The 16,052-nt window shown below is 40.3% G+C and overlaps 1 protein-coding gene across 4 annotated transcripts in view; it reads left to right on the top strand.

The window, feature by feature from the left end:
• Positions 1-846: 846 nt before the first annotated feature.
• LOC144682896 (neutral amino acid uniporter 4-like) overlaps positions 847-16,052 on the top strand; it is a 314,358-nt gene continuing 299,152 nt past the window's right edge. For 3 of the 4 annotated variants that reach the window (XM_078545761.1, XM_078545762.1, XM_078545764.1), the window contains exons 1-6: positions 847-954; positions 1,232-1,318; positions 7,104-7,227; positions 10,114-10,204; positions 13,936-14,024; positions 15,856-15,951. In XM_078545761.1, the coding sequence (XP_078401887.1) occupies positions 1,297-1,318; positions 7,104-7,227; positions 10,114-10,204; positions 13,936-14,024; positions 15,856-15,951 (422 nt within the window). In that variant the 5' untranslated portion in view covers positions 847-954; positions 1,232-1,296. Of the gene's footprint in view, positions 955-1,231; positions 1,319-7,101; positions 7,228-10,113; positions 10,205-13,935; positions 14,025-15,855; positions 15,952-16,052 lie in introns of those variants that run through there. The other variant, XM_078545763.1, reaches the window with a different exon arrangement.

Raw genomic sequence — 16,052 nt, 5'->3', positions numbered from 1 at the left:
TCCCCATAACTAATATTAGACTAATAGTTGTGCAGTGCCTGATTTCTCTCTTCCACCACTCTCAAATAAGGCACCTCATATCCCAAATGTTTACTTTTAAATTTGACAAGCTCTTCCTCATCTCTAAATCAGTATATATTGCTTCCCATCATCACTCTAAATTTTACAAAATTTAAGATAGGGTATCCTCGATAACAGAACATGAGAACTTCTGAGATGAAGCGAAGTGACAAGACAAAGGAAAAATTTACAGAAACAAGAAGTCAGTGGGCAACTCCACAATGAGAAAATTATGGTATATTCCAGGTTGCTGTCAAACAATTGCAGGCCTTGTGGCATCCTGTATTTTTAATAGTTCTTTCAGTGAAATTGGTCCCACACCTTTTATTGTTTTCTCTTGTTGTGCGAAGCTTTAATGGCTATGCTGCACATAGTTGATGTATGATGTTGTTCACTCAGAAGATTCATATGATGAAATTTCCTTAAACTTATCCAGTAATATATTATAATTGTTAGTTATTACTAATATGTTTCTCGACAATTGCACCAATTAAAGCTATAAAACTACTGTAAAAATACTCCAAAGGTCCATTTTGACTCTAAAGAGTTACTCCAAAGGTCCATGGAAAGGAATTTAAATTAATCAGATTAGTTGCTGCCTGAATTGCCTAGGCAGCAAATCATACGAGTCAATCAGGAAATTAAAATTAAGGAATTTTTCCACCTGCTTGGAAAATGTATTCTCTGTCAGAAATGGAGTGATTTGAATATTTAATGAGAATTCAAGCAGAGAACAACTTAGACCCTCAGCAAAAACTACAAAGATGCCAGCCGTCATTGCGCATGCTCGGCCAGTGAGGGCACACCGCGCATGCCCGGTCTCTCAGAGCAGTGGCGGGTGGACGGGCCCAGGTTCTCTTTATGTGTTCGCGATGTCTGTCCTCCTGCCGGCAGGTTTGTCATTAATGCTGCAAATAAAAGTGCTGACTGGTACAGTGGGCAGCAGAGCGGAGACCGGGGCCAGGGAAACCCGGCGTCTGCTGCTCCATGAGCATGTTTTTGAATTTGCCTCCCCCTCCAGGGTTAATGTTTTTGGGAAGTGGGAGGGTAACCTTTGGTGCTTCACTTTGGGCGACTGCCTGTCGTTTGTTTTTAATTTTTTATTTCCATGTATTGAAATGACACCCGGCCACTATTTGTAAGTGCCCGTCTTTTCTGTTTTGTTGTTCAGGCTTGTTTTGAAGCAAAGAAAGCGGCTTTGGGAGGAGACGGCGTGTGACGTGGCGCAGCGCTGAAATGGAGCCTGGGGAGGAAATAGGTAACTGTGCAATGGGAGCTCCTGGGAGGGGGCTGGACTGCTGCTTTCCTACTCAGAATATTGCAGAATTCATGATGCCAAAGCATCAAAACAACCGGTGTGGCTCATTCACAGCACGTAGAAACTGCTCCTGTCAGCCAATTGGATAGTAGGAGAAATAACTCCCAGGAAAGCAGAACGAAAAATAAATTGCTATTTATAAATAAGCTGTGGTTGTAGTTTGACATGTGTGAACGTTTTGTATTTTGACTGGAGGATCTGTGGTTAATGTTATCTTTTGCCATGTACTCAATGTACTTGGGAACGTTTGAAAATTTCGGTGGTTGTGAGTTAATTTGCCTTGTTGAATTTAGAACATTTCATACATAAAATAGAAATGTTTGACTACATCAGGCATATCTTTTAGAAATGAATACTGCCTTGATCAGTGTTTCTTTGTCATGATGTGTGAGATTCTGGCCAGGACTAATAAGAATGTCTTGCCAGTCGGCATATTGATTAGAATGTGTGGTTAAATAGTTTGGCTTGTCTGTTTGTAAGGAATTGAACTAATGCGTGCAGTGTTGCAGATTGATTTGCACCAATGTTGGCTCTAAGAACCAATGGCCAACATCTATAGGATAAGCAAAAGAGGAAACAATGGATTGAAATAAAAAAGTGTTAGATAAGTTTGTATGCTTTAAATTGCAACAAGCAACATATAACAATAGTAAAGTAAACTTAAGAACTTAATTAAGATGATTTATCCTGGTTTTCTTGTGGAGCAAACTGATATTTAACTAGCTCCTCATCCTGTGACAATTCTATTTAAGGTTGTAGGTATCTTAGTTGTAGAAACTTTCAACAACCTTTCTTGATTGTATAAACTTTTTTCTAAACTTATTTAGATCATAAAATAGAAACAAAATTGAGCCATTTGACCCCTATTCGCCATTAAGTGAGATCATTGCTGATCTGCGACCTAACTCCATTTTCCTGCCTTTGCCTCATATTCTTCAATAACTTTTGGCTGGCAAAATCTATTAATCTCAGTTTTAAAATTACAATTGATCTAGCATCAATTGCTGTTTCCGGAAGAAAGTTCCAAACTTGGCTTGTTGTTTGTTTGGCAAACATGCATTCATATACCATTTTTCACTTAATTAGGACGTCCAAAGTGTTTCATAGTGTTACTTTTGAATTGTAGCCACACTTCTTTCGGCCAATGTGGAATTTGTACACACAGTAACGTCATGCGAGTGGTACGAAAGCAAAATACTGTGGATGCTGAAAGTCGAGCAATAGACCGAGGATAGACCGGTTTCATTCAAACTTAGTAGAAATATGAGGGAGCGATAAAAAATAATTTAAATTACACTTGTATGATGTAGGGCAGGGTGGAAATATATCCAAATGGGCAATAAATGCTGGCCCAGCCAGCGAAGCCCACACATCCCATGAATGAATTTTTAAAAATTATTTAAAAAAAAGTTCTCAGCTGGCTTTCCAAATCCTTCCATCGGCTCACCACCACAGCCCTAAGCTATGGAATTCCCTCCCTAAACCTCTCTGCCTCACTTTCTTCGTTTAAGACATTCCTTACAACCTAATTCTTTAACCAAGCTTTTGGTCGTCTATCCTAGTATCTCATTATATGGTCCCGTGTCAAGTTTTATTTCATAATGCTCCTGTGGAGCGTCTTTGGACATTTTACTATGTTAGAGGCACTACATAAATACAAGTTGATATTGTTGTTTGTCCAAAGTATTTCATTTTATGATTATTTCCCAGAAGATCAATCTCAATCTCCCAGGTGTTACGACTGGGACAGAAGGAGGGCACAGTTATTTCTAGCCCCACTTCTAAAAGAGGTGCAACAATGGATGTAAATGTTTAATTCACTCATCAATAATAGCCATTTTGATGAGTGAATTAAACATTTACATCCCCACTTCTGACCTTATGATGGAAGGAAGGTTATTGATGAAACAGCTGAAGATGGTTGGGTCGAAGACACTACCCTGAGGAACTACTACAGTGATGTCCTGGAGCTGAGATGACTCACCTCCAACAACCACAACCATCTTCTGGTGTTCTGTGTGTGTCTCCAACCAGGGAAGAGTTTGCCCCCTGATTCCCATTGACTTCAGTTTTGCTAGGGCTCCTTGATGCCATACTCGGTCAAATGCGGCCTTGATGTTAAGGGCAATCACTCTCACCTCACTTGATGATGCACGTGACTTGACAACTTTCCTGAGTAAAAATTGCCTATAACTATACTTATTTCATTACCTGCAAACTGTATCTTTGGCCAGGCCAGAACTCCCTGGTTTCCTCAAAACTTTTTTTTAATTTCTGGGATCTTGTATGCATTTTTGTACAGTGGCTTGTATCTATTTGCTAGTATAAACTCTTTGTCAACTTCACAGAATTTTCAACATTTCATCACACACTGACAAGTCTTGCACACTGTGCACAATACTGAATTGCCCTCCCAAATCTCCATGCTTCAGTCTCCCCACGTAAATTCCTGTACCTTTGTCCTAAAGTCGGAATTTTTACCTCAAGCTGGTTGACTAACAGTTTTTTTTACATCCTTTTCATTTTTGTATTTTCCTTGTTCATTTGTGAGCATCCCACAGCAAATGCACTTCATGGTCTCCACTTTTGCTATTTCACTTTCTAGTTAATTTCTCCCACTCCCCCTTGTGTTTTAATTCTGGTGCTCCATTTTTGATTTTCCCATTCCTGGTACCTCCTTTTAATTTTGATTTCCCTCTGGTGTTTCATACTTTTGACTTCCTCACATTATTTAGGTGACCTCCTTTGTCTTGCATTTCATTTTTCTATTTGACTTTCGTTTCTTTCCATTGCGCACTTAACTTCTTAGGCATTCAGTTTTTAAATCTATTTCTGCCTGTGCTCCCCTTAAGAAAGTGCCTTGAGTTATTAATCCAATTGTCTTTTCCGCTCTGTTACTTTGCCTGGTTTCCTAACACTTCATACTGACCTGCAGCCTTTGGCGAACCACTCTTCCGGTAGCAAAGTGTTTTTCCAGCTACAGTTTACCTTATTACGAGTTTAGATAGCTCCCAAAGCAGCCTGTTGTGTTTGTTTATTTCCCCTGGAGTTGATGATAATGAGCGATCAGATTAAGATGTTTAAAATACTGAATGGATTTGATAGCATTAGGGAATTACTCCTTTCTAGGAAGGTAATACAGAACACGGTGAAGTAATCTTGAAATTTAACCTATGCTACTTAGAAGTGATCCAGTTAAAGTTTTTTAAAAACAAAAAGTTGAGAGACTCAGGAATGCATTGCCCCAGAAAACCATAGATGTATTGTTAGTTAAGCCAATTAAAGAGACAGTAAGTACTTAATCAGATAGTAAGCTATTTAGAGAAAATGCAGGAAATTGGAATTAAAAAGCTGGCTGCAAATAGTGACACCACTATTCCTGACCTGAATGGTGATGATTGGTTAATGCCCCGTCAGTCACGGCTGGAGACTGCAGTGCTCTCTGTGACTAGGATTGATTTTACACACATTTTTTATGTCACTATCCACCCCACAGCAACAACACTTGCAATTATATAGCACCTTTCCATAGTTAAAAATGCCAAAATGCTTCACGGGTGTGTTATCAAACAAAATTTAACACTGAACCATTCAAACAGATATTAAGGCAGATAACCAAAATCTTGGTTTGAGGTAAGTTTTAAGGATCACTGAAAGAAGAAAAGAGAGGTGGAGAGTTTTCGGGAGAAAATTCCAGAAATGATGGCTTTGGTAACCGAAGGCATGCTGTCAAAGGAGAAAAGATTAAAATTGGAGATACTTGAGGCCAGAATTGGAAGACCGCAGATATGTTGGGATTGTCAGGCTGAAGGAGGTTACAGGGTCACATAGGGATAAGCAAGGCTGTGGAGGGATTTGAAAATAAGGGTGAGAATTTAAAAACTGAGACATTGTTTAACAGGAAATAGATGCAAATCAATGAACAGGGCTGATATGGGAATAGGATTTGGTTCTAGTTAGGATATGGGCAGCAGAGTTTTGGATGCGCTTAAGCTTATGGCGGGTGAAAGATGGGAGGCTGACTAGGAGTGCATTGGAACTGTCATCTTGAGGTGACAAGGTATGGGGTGAGAGTTTCAGCAGCATGTGGGCTAAGACATGGCAGAGTTGGGTGATGTTTCAGAGGTGAGCATAAGCGTTCTTAATGATGATGCGGGTATATGATTATATCAGCTAATTTTTAGCTAAAATATGACACCAGATTGCAAACAGTCTGATTCAGTCTGAGTTGCCAGGGAGAGGGATGCAATAAGTGCCTAGGGAATGGAGTTTGTGGTGGGTACTGAAAACAATGACTACTGTACTTTGACAGAGGAAATTTCTGCTCATCCCATACTGAAAGTCAGACAAGTGGCCTGACAATTTAGTGACACTGGAATGGTTGAGAGAAGTGGCGGTGTGGTATAGGTTGGAGTTATCAATGTAAATGTGATTTGTTTTTGGATGATGTTGCAGAAGGAATGCATGTGGGTGAGAAATAGGAGAGGATTATGGTTAGATGTTTGGGAGATGCAAGAGGTATAGGTGTGGGTGTGGAAGTGGAAAGAGAACCCATTGCAGACTATTCTCTGGCTATGACTGGATAGATAGGAATGGAACTAGGTGAGTGCAGTTGCACTCAGCTGGACAACAGAGGAGTGGCATTGGCCTAGGCTGGTCAACTGTGTCAAAGGCTGCAGACGTTTTGAGAAGGATGAGTGGGGATAGATTACCTTTGTCACATTCCCATAGGATGTCACTTTTGACTTTGAGCTGTTCAGTACTGTGGTGGGCTGGAGACCTGATTACATGCAGATTACTTCTCCAGAAAATTGTGATGTGTCTTCCACTCCACATTTGGTTGGTGAAATTGCCTTGCTTTTATCGGGATTGTAGTTTTGGCCATGAATTTCGTTTGCCATATTTCCTGGAAACTCTCTTTCAGTTGGTCATGCTTGACTATTCGCTGAACGTGCTGTGTAAATGTATTTTGATTCCTGTCATTTGCCAGTCCCTCCTTCCAGCTCCTTTTCTGGTACAGTGGTTTCAATAAAAGGATACCGTGAATAACAATCAGGGCAGAGTAGTCTTAGACCGAATGATCAACTTTTTTTCTGTATTCATAATTCAACAATCTTTCCCACAGATTATTGAGCAACTTTGCAAAGTTTTTAGCACGGCTTTCAAAACCCCTGCATGATCTTGTATTTTATACTGTGTATATAAATTTGCAATTATTGCTGTTAAGGAGGCATTGCCAATTTTATTACGGTATATCCTTTTTTTAAAAAAGGTAGCACACCTAGAAATACTTGATTTCTTTTAGAAAATTATGTCTGTGATTATCTTTAATATTTTTGTTTTTATGGATTTCAGAGTAACAACATTTTTACTGACAAAAGCGTCATTGACTTTTTTTGCTTTTGTGCCCAACCCATGAAAGAAAGCCTGATGAAAAGTCATCAACCAGAAGCGTTAACCCTGTTTTTCTCTACAGATGCTGCCTGACCTGCTGAGCATTTCCAGCATTGGTTAATTTTCTTTTTGAATTGAGTTCCAATGCCCTGCCATAGTATGGAAAAGTTGACACGCAAATTTGAGGGGAAAAGCAATATGGGCTGAAATGTTCTCCTCCAATCTTCTTGCATTTTTTTACCTGTGGAATGTGTGAATCCAGATTAGTTAGAAAATGTACTGCAATAGTGAAAATACAAACATTCATTTATGTATTGTATTGGCGTTACAGACATGGACGTTATGAAACCTCTAATAGAAGTGGCTCATAATTCTGAAGGTGTATCAGATGAAGAGCAAGAACCTGAATTAACAGGTTTACACCTACGAAAACCTGCCGATGAAGAGGGCATCTCGTAAGTGCTTGTTATCTTAATATTAAATTAATCAAATGTTTTCTGTTTTCATATAACTTTTAAAAAAACTGTTTTGTCATGTTTTCCTTTCCTGAAAGAATTGATTTGATTCTGGGTTATCATTCCCAAGAATTGTACTAAATTATCTGTCCTTTTGTCAGAGCAGTGAAACATCAGGAAATTTGACTGTGAACAGCATTACAACTGAGTGTCCAGTCTTGTCCCTGGCTAGTTTTCACACTTGGACTTTAAATAGAAGTTGCAGGATTGCAATCAGGAACGGAATGCAATGTTTGATCTTTCATTTTTACCACCCCCTGCGTCAATTTAGGGATAAGAGGCTAATTGTGTCCCAGTGTTGCCTTGGTTTAGATCAGGTACTGGGCCAAAAAGATCGAGTGCCAAGCTCAATCCCTGGTTTGTTCTAAGTGTCGCACTATGAATGAGTGGTTTGGAATGCTTAATGTTGCATTGCCACTTTTTGTAGATTGGGTTTATTCAGATATCTGAAGATTATTTTGAATTGCTATTCTCCTAGCTTCCTTTTTAGAAAGAAACATTCACTCCTAGCTGAAACCAAGGCTAATTGTCTGAGACCAGTTAAATGTATAAGAGAAGATGAGGTAAGTCAAGAAGCAGTGGTTAGGTGATGCTTAACTTGAGTTTTAAAAGCCTATAGATTGTAGAAGGTAGAGAAGCCTGAGATGGACCAACTATTTGTGTTTTGAGATTGTGGAAAAGTATGTCTTTATTTCAATACAAAGAGGACTTTAAGGATTGAGATGATAAATAGCTTATTTTCTTGTACTTTGTCTGAATGCGAAAGACAGATTGGATAAAACCTGAAATATTTATTAGTATTCATGCTGTAATCTTCAAAAGATGGTGAGCTCCAATGAATAAACCACCTGAAAAACCAAATATTGGTTTATAAGCCACTCTGTATGAGTTCAGAAATAGTGGATGATGTTTAACCTACTGAGATTTTGAAGTCATTGTTGATGGGATAGACAAAGGAAATACAGTTGGTGTTTTCCACTTAGATTTTCAGAAATCATTTGACATGGCTTTAGATCACAAATTAATAATTTAAGTAAGAAAGTCATGGAATCACAAGTTAGATGTATCACTGGTGCAGGAACAGAGAGATCAGGGGGTATATGTGCACAAATTGTTGAAAGTGGCAGGGCAGGTTTAGAAGGTGATTAAAAAGGCATACAGGATTCTGGCCTTTATAAATAGAGGCATATAATACAAAAGCAAGGCAGCTATATTGAGCCTTTATAAAACATTGGCTTGGCCTTAACTGGAGTATGGTGTGCAATTTTGGGCACTGCACATTAGGAAGGATGTGAAAGCTTTAGACAGTACAGAAAAGATTTCAGAATGGCTCCTGGGATGAAGGACTTTAGTTACATGGATGGATTGGAGAAGCTGAGATTGTGTTTTCTCTAGAGAAGAGAAGTTTTAGAGAAGGCTTGATAGAAGTGTTCAAAATCATAAGAGCCCTGGATAGAGTAGATAAGGTGAAACTATTTCCATTGCTGAAGAATTGAGCCAGAGAATACTGATATAAAACGATAGCCAAAAGAACGAACGGTTACATTAGGAAAAACATGTTTGCGCAGTGAGTGCTTAGGACCTAGAATGCGCAATCTGGGAATATGGGCATCCAAAACAGGATTGGTTAAGCACCTGAAGAAAATAAATTGCGGCACCAAGGACTGGGCGGGCAAGTGGGACTAACTGAACTGGTTTTGCAGACAGCCAGCATGGATATATTGGGCCAAATAACCCTCTTCTGTGCTGTAATCATTCTGATTCTTTGACCGAATATCCATTGTGTTAGGAAGTCTGTTCTTTTTCTAGCTGTCGGCAGAAAGGGATTTGAAAAAAGATAGAGGTGGTTACAGGCAGTTAGTTTCCAGCAAAGGCTGCAAAGCCAGTTCAGTCTTCAAACAGAAAGCTGAGAGGGAAATCTTTGGCCAGACTCTGAAGTAGCAGGACAGTAGTTGAAAGTTTTTTTAAGTCAAGTAAGATGACCCAGTGAAATGGGGAAGTGTAGAGTAAGTTCATTTTGTATTAGGTAAAGAAAGTTCCTGGAGCTTCTTGCCTACCAACATTATGGGAGTACACTGTGAACTGCAGTGGTTCATGAATAACCCATACCTTCTCAGGGGCAACTAGGGAGCCTTGCCAGTGACACCCTTTTTCGTATCATTCTGAGATGTGTGTGAATTGTACATTGAATTTGATCACAAATGTGAAATAACCCAGTTTAATGATTTATATCTAATCTAATCACATCACATTTTCTTTCTGCTTATTTACAAAGCAGACATGTGACTAACACAAATATCCTATTCAAATCACTATTACTAAACAGCTGGGTTACAATATTGAACTTTCCTGGAACACACCTAAATGTAGGATGCCTAAATTACTAATAGGAGTGACTGGCACCATTGTACCTGAGAGAATATCTAAACTTGAAGCAGGGTCTTTGCTGTGTGCTAATTGGCTGTGGCATTTGTTTATATAAATGCTTCTTCAAAAATAATGATAATTCATTGACAGTGAAGGGCTTTGAAACACCTTGAGGTCCTGAACAATATTGTACAAATGACAGTCATCCTTTCTTTAAACATTATATTGCATTGATTGGCAAGCTCCTCTTTCCAAAATGCCCTAACTGCAGCTTTCTGCAGAGGATGCCTCTTCAAAACTAAACTGGTACATCTCTTGTCAGGATCTCATTTAATGAAATCAATTATGTTTACTTTTAAATAAAAATATCATCTGAACTTTGAATGAGACATCTGGCACATTAAAGCAGAAGATAATCTGAATTGATATGACAGTTTTGTGCACTTCATATTATTGCAGGTTTACCCAAACATTGATTCATTTGTTGAAAGGAAACATTGGAACTGGGCTGCTAGGTTTGCCACTTGCAATCAAAAATGCAGGGCTTATGGTAAGAGCTAATGCACATTATCTAAAAGTGGGCACTGTCTCTGAGAGTTTTTTGGCTTCGAGAATTCCAAAAGAATTATGTTATTTTCATTGCTGCAATATTGTGTGCAGTTGGCAAGATGAAACATATCAGTTAAGGAATTCTGGTCTCTGAATAGTCGGAGACCAGAGGTACCCTGAAAAATATGCGCAGGACATCTCAAGTCCTGTCATAAGCACATCCTCAGTACTTGTGCAGGAACTGATTGTCTGTTTTACCCTACCCAGATCTGTCATTGGCCAAAACAACGGAGACTTGGGCTGTTTGCCCTATACTTACCCTGGTTTATACATGGATTTAGTTTTTTATAGGTATAAAACCAGCAAGACTTAATTCAGCTAGAGTGTCAAAAAGCACTCCAGAATCCAGGTGAGGTGAGAATGACTGCCCTTGACATCAAAGCCGCATTTGACCGAGCGTGGCATCAAGGAGCCCTAGCAAAACTGGAGTCAATGGGAATCGGGGATATCTCTCCGCTGCTTGGAGTCATACCAACACAAAGGAAGATGGTTGTGGTTGTCGGAGGTCAATCATCTCAGCTCCAGGACATCACTGCAGGAATCCCTCAGGGTAATGTCCTTGGTCCAACCATCTTCAGCTGCTTCATCAATGACCTTTATTCCATCATAAGGCCAGAAGTGGGGACGTTTGCTAATGATTGTACAATGTTCACCATTCGCGACTCCTCAGATACTGAAGCAGTCCATGTCCAAACTGACGGGATGTGAGCTTTACTGGTTGGGCCAGCATTTATTGCCCATCCCTGGTTGCCCTTGAGAGATGGCAGTGAGCTGCCTTCTTGAACCGCTGCAGTCCATGTGGTGTAGGTACACCCACAGTGCTGTTAGGAAGGGCGTTCCAGGATTTTGACCCAGTGGCAATGAAGGAACGGTGAATATATTTCCAAGTCAGGATGGGGAGTGACTTCGGAGGGAACTTTCAGGTGGTAGTGTTCCCATCTATCTGCTGCACTTGTCCTTCTAGATGGTAGTGGTCATGTGTTTGGAAAGTGCTGTCAAAAGAGCCTTGGTGAATTCCTACAGTGCATCTTGTAGCAAGACCTGGAAGATATCCAGGCTTGGGCTGACAAGTGGCAAGTAACATTCGTGCCAAGCAATGACCATCTCCAAGAGAGAATCTAATTCTCGCCCCTTGACGTTCAATGGCATTACAATCACTGAATCCCCGCTATCAACATCCTGGAGGTTGACATTGACCAGAAACTGAACAGGACCAGCCATATAAATACTGTGGCTACAGGAGCAGGTCAGAGGCTAAGAATCCTGCAACGAGTAACTCACCAACTGACTCCCCAAAGCCTGTCCACCACCTACAAGGCACAAGTCAGGAATATGATGGAATACTCCCCACTTGCCTGGGTGAGTGCAGCTCCCATAACACTCAAGAAGCTTGACACCGTCCAGGACAAAGCAACCAGCTTGATTGGCACCACATCCAACTCGCTCCCTCCACCACCGACGCACAGTAACAGCAGTGTGTACCATCTACAGGACGCACTGCAGGAATTCACCAAGGCTCATTAGACAGCACCTTCCAAACCCACGACCACTACCATCTAGAAAGACAAGGGCAGCAGATAGATGGAAACACCACCTGCTGAAAGTTCTCCTACAAGTTACTCACCATCCTTCACTGTCACTGGGTCAAAATCCTGGAACTCCCTTCCTAACAGCACTTTGAGTGTACCTACACCAGATGGACCGCAGCAGTTCAAGAAGGCAGCTCACCACCACCTTCTCAAGGGCAACTAGGGATAGGCAATAAATGCTGGCCCAGCCAGTAAAGCCCATGAATGAATTTTAAAAAATTCACAGCAGCGCTCACTCCCCTGCCCCCTTTCCTGCCCCCTTACACACCCCAGCTGGTGCTCACCCACCTGCTCTGGCAGCCTGCCGCCTTCTCCCAATTCAGCATCTCTTATCCCTGGTTCCTATCCAGCCGATGTAAGAAGAATCAGCGTTGTTGGGAGTGAGGGGGGCTGAACATTGTCGAGGGGTGAGGAAGAAAGGAGAACATTGTCTGGAAGTGAGGGAGGAGAACACCGTCAGGAGGGTGAGGGAGGCAGGAGAACACTGTCGGGGGGGAGGGCAGGGGAATACTGTCGGGGGGGAGGGTGAGGGAGGCAGGAGAATACTGTCGGGGGGGTGAGGGGGGCGGGGTGAGGGAGTCAGGGGAACACTGTCGGGGGCGGAGTGAGGGAGTCGGGAACACTCGGGGGTGGGGTGAGGGAGGCAGGCGAATACTGTCTGGGGGCGGGGTGAGGGAGGCAAGAGAATACTGTCTGGGGGGGTGAGGGAGGCAGGAGAATACTGTCAGGGGGTGAGGGGGGGGGTTGGTAAGGCTGTGCAGTTTCAGAGGTTAACAGCTCCAGGCAGTCTTAAACCCATGAGTATTTCTCTGTTTTGGCTTGTTTATTCAGAGTTGTAAGTAATTTGATTTAGAAATGTGGCGCTCGGAATATTTAATAATTGTTGATACTGAAAATGCGTTTTCTACTGTGAAACAGAGCTAGAAATAGCAAAATTAACGTAAGCTTTGGGACATTTAAACTCAGAATACGGCAGCATGTGCCGTAAAAAGGGGAAGTTGCTTGGTCTCTGCTGTGCTGCACCGAGGCCTGCCTGGTTTTCTACGATGCAGGCTTCAGGGAGCGACCAGCCTCGGAAGTTTGGCCTTAAAGAGTTTGTAATCTGGAATCCCGATATCATTCCAGTAAGCCTACACTGCACTCCCTCCAAGGCCAGTATTTCTTTCCTTAAGTGTTGTACCCAGAGCTACTTTACAGTTCTCAGGTCTCTTTTGGGTTATGTTTAGTTGAAAGGTGACTTCTACCCCTTTATATTCTAGTCCTCTAGATATAAAGGCCACCATGCCAGCTTTTTGATTTTCTATACCTGCTGATCTGTGTACCTGGACCTGCACTTTCTAGCTTTTCACCATTTAGAAAGTTCCCTCTTCTATTTTTAAGTCCAAACTAGATGACCTCCCATTTGCCTACATTGGGATCCATTTGCCATAGTTCTGCCCATTCACTTAGTTTATCGATTTCTCTTTGTAATGTTATACTTCCATCTGCACTGCTTACAGTGCCACCTAACTTTATTTCATTGACAAATTTTGATACGTGGCTTTCTATTCCATCATCTAAGTCGTAAATAAGTAAGGTGCATAGCTGAAGCCCCGAAATAGACCCTTGCAGGACAGCACTAGTCGCATTCTGCCGATTACGATGCCTGCCCATTATCCCTACTCTGTCTCCTGCTGCTCAGCCAATTTTCTAACCAGACCAATAATTTACCTTCAATTCCATGAACTTCAGTTTTAGCTAACAGTCTCTAATGAGGGACTTCATATGGACTTCCTGAAGACATTTGTTAAATAGCATTCATAGACATTCCTGTACTCACTACTTTAGTGAACCTCTTCATAAAATTCAGTCAGATTTGTCAGGAGAATCCATGCCAGCTCTCTCTGATTATCTGAAATCGTACAACTTGTGCTTTCTTTCAATCTGTAATATTCAGCAATTTGCTTGATTGCAACTTGCACTATATTAAAATTGAACAACAACTGAATATTGTATTATGTGATTTACAGAACAGATGAACTTGCAAGTATAATAACTGGTAAAATTACAAATTACTCTTACACTGTTATCGTATCTCTTCCAGCTGGGCCCAATCAGCCTTGTGCTCATGGGGATCGTGGCAATTCATTGTATGCACGTCGTGGTACGCTGTAGCCATCACTTTTGTCAAAGGTAAAATCCAATTTCCTTTGGAAGATGTTTTTGTTTTCAGGTTTTCCTTTTTACAGTTGGGTAGTTATGTTTCAGCTTTTGTTTTGTTCTTGCAATTTTTATTCCTGTCCAGAACCTATTGACTCATGCTGGTGTTTAACTCACGCTGATTGCTCTCGCGTAACTCAGCCAAGTGTTGATATCTTTTTGCATCTTTCTGGACAGTGTGCTGGCAGTCTGATCTTCTACGGGAGAAATAATAACGTAGCGAGTCTGTAGTTCACACAGGAGCGCTTTCCGGCATTAGTTATTGGGGAGCAATTGTGACCATGAATCAGAGTTGTTTTTTCTTTCCCCTTTACTAAACTTTGGGCATTCAGGCCAATTGTACCCTTTGCTGCCATGCCAACTGATGATGTGGAATTCGGCAGAAGTTGGGAATCAAGCTTGAGACTTGCATGTTTTATATGGCTAGTTCTACATAGACCTATCCAGAGAGATCCAGCAATTTATTTCTTACAAAAAGAGGGGTAACAGAAGTAACCTTATAAAGCAGATAAAGTGTATTGAGCAATCTATTGTAGTTGACACTTTAAATTATGATGGTAACAATAATATCTGTGGTTTAGTATTCTATTTTGATTTAATTGTTGTTATCACATTATATAATGCGATATTTATAAGTTTGTTCTTAAGTGATTTGATTATTTGAATAGCAATGACTTCAAGCAATGTAATATAAAGGCAGAAACAATACTAGTATTTATTTTTGTGATTTTAAAAGGATAAACATCAAATGCTGAGGTCAAAAAAGAGAAAATGCTGAAAATACTCAGCAGGTCAGGCAACATCTGCAAAGACAGAGTTAACATTTCAGACTGATAACCTTTTGCCTAAACTGCTGAGGACCTGAAATAAAAACATGAAGCAAAAATATTCAGCAGGCTCACTATATCCAAGGACAGATGAGATTTTTTTTTAGTGTTCAATCTTTTCTGTTTAAAGATGCTATGTTTTTCCAGTCTTTCCTGTTTTTAATGCATAAATTGTTAGAATGGCTGTAACAGATAAATATTAGACTTATAGGACTGTAAACTCAAAGGAGTTCAGAGATGTCACCAATTGTAATGGAGATTTCGTATGTTCTATGTGATCAATTTACTGTCTTCTAACCTCTCCATTTAGCTGTTACTTTCATAATCTATACGTTGAAATATTTTGTGAAATTAATGAAAACATTTCATTTTGCCAGTGGAAAATGTCTTGGCAAATTAATCAATTCCCAATATCATTATCACTTGCTGTAAGAACAATTGAAATCCAATGCAAAAAATAATTTTTCACTTTTTTTCTCCCCACCCCACTTTTGAATATGATACAATTGACTGACTACCATGTGATTATAAATGAGGGATATAATGCTGTCCTCTACAGAGTGGCTCTGATTTTGTGGTTTTGTTCTTGTCGGTGGTATTGAAGATGAATATAATATTTTGAGAAAATGTACCCCCAAAGCGACATTGACACAGGAAAGGGCAATGACTTGGCACCTAATTTCAAAGACCTTCGAAGCAGGAGTAATATTTTAAAAACTATCCGATTATTGGGTTGGAAATTACATTTTGAGATTAAGTTCAGTTGACTTCAGATCAGTTGACTATAGCCAAAGTTGTTTAATAATTCATTTTTTTTTATCCCTGTGATTAAACAAATGATTAAATAAACTTTCGAGTTTAGTAGCTTGCAATGCAGTCAAAGTCCGAAGGGTTGTGGATCAGTGTTGGAAATAAAATTAAGTGTATGCTTCGTTGCTGCAGTTTGAAAATTTGTTGTATTTTTTTTCTATGCGCAGATTTCAAAAGCAAAGTCTGAGTTATGGTGACACAGTCACATTTGCTTTGGAACAAGGACCGTTCTTATGTCTTCGAAACAAAGCTCCATGGGGAAGGTAATATTGATTGCAGTATAATATAAGGGGATAACCACATTAGGTGCATTTAGGTTGCTAAAAGGTTAGATTTTTGTTTAGTCACTGGAAGTTTTGCGTGT

This window comes from Cetorhinus maximus, chromosome 7 (genome assembly GCF_964194155.1).
Source record: "Cetorhinus maximus chromosome 7, sCetMax3.hap1.1, whole genome shotgun sequence".
Lineage (NCBI taxonomy): Eukaryota > Metazoa > Chordata > Chondrichthyes > Lamniformes > Cetorhinidae > Cetorhinus > Cetorhinus maximus.
Note: the sequence above shows the minus strand (reverse complement) of the source record. Positions and strands in the feature narration are given on the sequence as shown.